This window comes from Argentina anserina, chromosome 6 (genome assembly GCF_933775445.1).
Source record: "Argentina anserina chromosome 6, drPotAnse1.1, whole genome shotgun sequence".
Lineage (NCBI taxonomy): Eukaryota > Viridiplantae > Streptophyta > Magnoliopsida > Rosales > Rosaceae > Argentina > Argentina anserina.
Window position 1 is genome coordinate 29,281,582 of NC_065877.1, and position 6,600 is coordinate 29,288,181.

Genomic DNA, 6,600 nt, shown 5'->3' on the forward strand with positions numbered 1-6,600 from the left:
TCTGTTTGTATGTTGTAGATATAGCTTGATCACCTTTCACAGTTTAGTTAAAAAAGGCTAACGGGCAATGTTGTTCTCTCCTATCATGGTTCGAATGCTGAAGCTAGCTAGGTTTTCTTATTATCCTTGCATTTGTCTGAGGGAGAGGTCCTTTGCTGTTATCTATATTTGGCCTTAAGACAGGGCAATCGATCTCTTAATTTGGACTTTGGTGGCTGCTATATTTGGATTAGTGTTTTATCAAAGCTACTTCACTTGCTGCATATAGTGCATGACTTAAGTTAAGGGGCGTTCAACTAAATCTCATGACCCTATCATATCATGAAATTTAGTCCTCTACCTTCTATATTTATACTACACATTTACTTCGTAATGACAGTAAATATTGAGACCTAAGGGGCAAAATAAAATTAGATTCTATTACAAACGTAACCACCGCCTTGATAGATTTTAGATAACTTAGTTTATCAATATTTATTGAGATAGTGGAGAAAACTAACGAATGGTTGTTGGGGCATGGGGTTCTCCTCCTTTGACTATCCCTTTGCTTGTTGAGTTTTTTTTTAGGTCATTTCAAGCGAGGTGAGCGACACATGGTCTTTTGGAGTTGGTGGTGTCTTCGTGGCGATCGTTGTGGTGGCGTGGTGCAGTGGTGGTTCGCAACTCTTAAGAGGTGGAGATGGTAATTTGGTTGGGTTGGCGTTTGGGCTTAGGGTTTGGTTTTTAGTGGGCCGTAATATGTTAGGCTAGTGTTAGGCTTGTCCTGGTTTTAGTTTGTTTAGTTTTGGTCATTAATTTTTCTTTTGGTTCGTTTCTGTTTCACCTAATTCATGCTTGTCATGGTTTTAGTTTTTCTTTTTCTTGCATGGTGTGGAAGTAGATTTAATTGTTGGTTTATTCTATGTATCACTATGGTACGTGTACCATGAAGCCTTGCATATCCTTGGTAGCGTGCGGATATGTAATGACCTCACTGGTTTGAGTTTGCCATCTATGAATGAATTCTATCTTTAAAAAAAAAACTAACGAATGTGGATATACATAATAGAAAACTAGGTTGTACCAAAATAACTTCACTTTTGGGTTATAAGAAAGAAAACAACGTGTCATTGGTTAGGGGTTCGATCATTGGCGAATGCATTACACACCTCTTTGTTTTTAACTGGGCCACAATATGGGCCTGAGTTGGGACATTGAAGACATTATTGTGGCTAGGGCACACAGTGAAATTCCGGGTTGGAACAATTTCACATGGGCTCCGTCAGGGATTAATCTCATGTCGGAGGTATTACCTTCGGTCGTGGGGATACCCTGATGTCCGGTTTCTAAACTGACCTCTTCACTTTGGTATGCAACGGTGTACCACCGTGGAGCATTAGGGGGTTGTCATCAGATAGGTTGCCTTCAGGCCTTACATAGAAAATGTCTTGGAACTGAAAAAAAAAAAAACAACAACGTTTACAGTTGGAAACAGATGAACTAAGAAAACTCACCCATAATTTGTTGATGGTACATGGCGAATTAACTTGTATCCCAAACTTCAGTCTTGAGGAGTCTTGGACAGTGTTGGAGGGAGAGAAGTTTCATTTGAATATCAATAATAATAAAAAGACAAGAATAGTGTCTTTCCTTTACGGTGATAACTTATAGTAATGATCATAGCAGTTTCAAGAATATTGGTTGCATCATTTGCCCGATAAGTTAATGAGAATGTAAAATCTTTCCTTTTATGGCAATAAGTTATAGTTGTGAACTCGCGATCATTCTAACATTGATTATATTGTCTGCTCGATCTATGGATGCCCAATTAGTTAAACAATTCACGACAATTTGTATTACAATCCGTATCAATCATAATATTTGCGTCATAGTTGTAAAGTTTGATTTATATTAGCTCAAACTTTGAAAATCTTGGTCTTCCCTGGATATCGTTAGCATTAGGGCACTTCCTGTATATTTGTTACTGCACATATTGTTGGAGAGGGGAGACGACAATACTCATAATTGTTAACTGGTCTTGTTAACGTACTTCAACTAGCTCCATTTGTTACTTCAACTAGCTCCTTTTTTTAACAACTCAGTAAGAAATGGTGACAAATCACAGTAAACTTATATCATATGCCAAACATAGATAATAACAACTTGAATAATGAATATAGGAAATTACATGTTTTTATTGCATATAAAAATTACAATACTTAGTAGAGTATAGACCATCTAAATATACGAATCTCTAATCTCATAGTAGCAGGATTAAAACCATTATTCCGAACTCAACTATGTGATCAGAAATATGAATTTCACCAGGACATCGACTTAGATGAGAGAACATGCAGTAATTTATGCCCCAATAAACAGGGAAAAGAATAAAGATATGCATAAATTATGAAATGGTAATGAGGTGTAGATATTCGTCAAAACAGTCTTAATTTGCTGCTCCACCAGCAGATGTTTTCTTGTTGGGCTCAAAGACGTATTTAATCAACGACTCCTTAATTGTCAATAGTTCAGGGAACTCTTTCTTCAACTTGGATGCATCCATCTCATTGTTACTTCTTGGTGCCACAATAACCTTGGCTTGTTCTTCCAATGTAAAATTACACCACTTGAAACTGGGGTCTATGTACTTCTTGTACATCTCCAGGATCTCATTGTGACTCACAACGCCAGGGTTTGTGAAGTTCCAGATACCCTTCAAGTTCCTCTTGGCCATCTCCACTGAAATTGGTAGAAGCTCATCCAAGATAGTCATGCTGTTGGGAATATCAACCACTTTGTTGTACTTTGAGATCTTCGTGATGAAGTTACGCGGATTGTTGAGATCAGATGATATAGGCATTCGAACTCTAAGAGTACATACACTGTCATATTCTTTCAAAAGCTCTTCGACCTGCAACAAAAAATGGAGTCAGATATAAGTTTGTAGCTATGCTGAAAACTTACCAAAAGATAACGATATATAGATACATACCATGGCTTTAGTTTTGGAATAGAATGAGCCAGTGAAATTTGGCGTATCTTCCTCCTTGAACCCAATTCCTGATTTTAATGGATGAGCAGCATCGTACTCAAAGATACATCCAGTCGCATAATTCATCATGAGGAGGTTGTGCTCTCTGCAGACATCAGCCAAGGTCAATGTACCCGCCACATTGGTCCGAATTGTTTCTGGTTTATGAGATTCACACCAATCCACATTGGGTCTGCCAGTCACTCCAGCAGCATTGAAAACATGGGTTGGCTTAACCCTCAGAATATCAGCCAAGATCTGTGAACGTTCCTGGAGTCGCCCTCGTCCATACTCATACGGTATCCCTTGCTTCTCACATATTTTCCCAAGAAGGCCCCCAATCCACCCAGTTCTCCCATAGATCAGGAACTTCAGAGATGACTTCTGAGTAGAAAGAATGCTCCTAGGAACTGGAACAACCACTTTGCTCTGACTAGAATCAGCTGCTGACAAAGGGGAATCGGAATTGCTTGTATCAGACCCATCAAAGTTTCCTTCAATTCCAGGAACCATCAGCATTCTGGGATGAGGGAGCAGTGCCCCAGAAACATCTCCCCACCAATGAGGATTCTTGACGTACCATTCCATTGTCTTCCTCAGACCTTCCTCCCATGCAGTACTTTCAGACCATCCCAAGTTTTTCAACTTTTGGTCATCCAAGAAATATCTTTGGTCATTAAAAGGTCTATTCTCAACAAACTTTATATATGTATCAGGGTTCAACGAGAAGAGTTGGCAAATTTCCCTAGCAACATCAATCACCCTCCTCTCTTTCTTTGTCCCAATGTTGTAGACATGGCCTACCTCACCCTTATGAAGAATGGTTTCAAAAGCCTCGGCTACATCCTCACAGTAAAGATAACTCCTGACATTTGATCCATCCCCGTGAATCGGAAGAGTCTTCCCTTTCATAGCCAAAAGAATAAACTTTGGAATCATCTTTTCAGGGAACTGATTGGGGCCATATACATTGTTTCCCCTGGTAGTTATCACAGGTAGCCCATATGAACGCCCATATGCCATAACAAGCATCTCAGCCCCAGCTTTAGTCGCAGAGTAAGGGTTTGTGGGAAGAAGCTGAGAAGCCTCATGATTTCCCACCACAGCATCCTCATCAGTCTCCCCATAAACTTCATCTGTGCTAACATGGATGAACCTTTTGATTTGGCCAGTGACTTTGCATGCTTCTAGAAGAACATGTGTGCCATAGATGTTGTTTTTAGTGAACTCAAAGCTGTTACCAAATGAGTTGTCAACATGGGTCTGGGCTGCAAAGTGCATTATTGTATCAATGGATTCGGTGATAAGGATGAAGTTTACAAGGTCAGCGCTTCCAATGTCTCCCTTGATAAATTTGAAGTTTGGGGATGACCTCGAGGGAAGAAGGTTCTTCAGATTTGAACAATAATCAAGCTTGTCAAGGACGACGATCTTGTATTCAGGGTAGTTCCTGATGAGCCGATTGCAAACATGGGATGCAATGAAGCCAGCAGCTCCGGTAATGAGGATATTTTTTGGTTTATACATAGTAGACATATCTGAATGCGTTCTGCAGAATACAACATGCAAATTCTGACAATAAGTCTCCAAATTTCAACTACAGGGAATAATTATAAATATGCGTGAGAAGGGTAATGTGTACATCATAATATGATTAAACAATACAAATGATCAAAAGGAACTGAAATGAAATACAAACAATATCATAGGAAAAGTAAACATATGTTACTATGAGTTTCAAGCATCAAGCATTGCAAGCTTCCAACTAATAGATCAGAGCAGACATACAAGTATAGGTAATATGTAGCTCATTAAATCACCAAACTATAGAAATAATAAAGAGAAGAACTGGAATTTAACGAGAAGAAAATATACCACAAAAAAAAGTTCATGTGCTGCAAGTTCTAACATGCTCAAGACTTAAAATTTAGAAGGAACAAAAATGTGACTAATTGTCTTAATTGGTGTTTGTAAATCATCTATTGATTAGACGAAACACACGGTCAATAGAAATTATTGAATGTCGAAATTAAGAAAACTGAAATTCATGGGAAAACCGAACCTTATACTGAACGTTGTAACTAATGGTAGAGATGTACAAGACCTTTTTCAAAGATATATCATTTTCTAATCAAAGCTAAGATATATTCCCACGAGTTTACTTTGTGATCGTCAATCTAAACTTTAATCTAAAAAGTCTAGCTTAACATTCACTACTCCGTTGAACCAGAATTTTCAAGATTCGAAGAAACAAGATCTATCCCACCAAATATTCATCCTGGTTTTCATGTACAATGTGACATTGTGACACAGAAGAAGCTGTAAAGATATCCAATAATGATAGACAGCGAAATTGACAGAGCGATTTGGTAAGATAACGGCACAGAATACGCAATACGCAACTTTATGAATTTACATCCACACCAGTTTTTACTACATGAGCACCACTTGTCCTGACTCCCATTTTCACAAAGAAACCAAACAATTCACATTTTCTCAACTTCAAACTTCCAAAAACAACAAGAACCCAAAAAGGAAAGCACCCAAATTTACCGGATCTAATTCAAATGCAGCACAGAACTAACTCAGATCTTACTCCCTCTACCCAAAAATTGAAACAAGTTCAAACTTTCCACAGAACTAAAACCATTAAGCATAAAGCCATAAACAGCAAAACCCACATTGATGATTGACTACAAAAACAAAAGCTTTAATGGGTGATTAGGAGATCTGGGTCTACAAATGAGGGACCAATTCCTTGATACACAACTGAGATCATTGAAATTACACCACTTTAACTCCAAAAATCACATAAAGACAGAAACTTTACCAGTTAAAAGTTCAGGGTTGGAGTGGATCTTGGTGCCCAAATTGCTTAAAGCGTTAAAAGTTCAGGGTTGGAGTGGATCTTGGTGCCCAAATTGCTTAAAGCCTTTTCTGGTTTTTATGGTGGTAAAAAATTTAGGACAATGAAGAAGAGAAGAAGAGAAAAGACTAGAAAAGAAGAGAGGGGTTTTGAGTGTGAGGAGGGAAGGTAGTTGGAGTTGGGTATTTATAAATATCAGAGAGAGAGAGAGAGAGAGAGAGAATTGAAATTTGGGTTTATGAAAATGCTTGGGAATATTTGATTGGACGCCTGGACCAATCAGAGCTCGCGGCGTACTGATTGTGTTTCCTGACACGATTATATACTAAACACAGATCCAAACACGATTAGTGAATTTTTTGAAAGGTGATGTTACCTTAAAGAGAGAGAGAGCAATTACTATGGTGAATTGTCTTGATTTACCATAGGATTCACCTCCCCTATATCGATTCCCAAATGGCTTGAATTTAGGGGTTTATAATGCAAATCAGTTAGTAATAAAGAGATTAGAAATAGGGCTGTCAATTTCGACACGACTCAAAACCTGTATGAAATAAAACGGGTTGAACCCCCATGATTAAAAAACGGGTCAGCGGCGGGTCAACCCGCCATGACCTATTTAATAAATGGGTCAACGACGGGTTAACCCGCTAACACGAAATGAATCCGCATGACACGTTTAATAAAATAGTCGAACTAAATTATATATAAAATACGCGTACAC

The 6,600-nt window shown here is 38.3% G+C and overlaps 1 protein-coding gene across 1 annotated transcript; it reads right to left on the reverse strand.

Annotated features, from left to right (window-relative positions):
* Positions 1-2,149: 2,149 nt before the first annotated feature.
* On the reverse strand, positions 2,150-6,007 carry LOC126797368 (trifunctional UDP-glucose 4,6-dehydratase/UDP-4-keto-6-deoxy-D-glucose 3,5-epimerase/UDP-4-keto-L-rhamnose-reductase RHM1-like). Its single transcript, XM_050524007.1, has 3 exons — positions 5,841-6,007; positions 2,972-4,559; positions 2,150-2,890 (listed from the first exon to the last, which is right to left on the reverse strand). Exons 2-3 carry the CDS (start codon positions 4,544-4,546, stop codon positions 2,426-2,428), a joined length of 2,040 nt encoding a protein of 679 aa, XP_050379964.1. The 5' UTR covers positions 4,547-4,559; positions 5,841-6,007; the 3' UTR covers positions 2,150-2,425.
* Positions 6,008-6,600: the final 593 nt, after the last annotated feature.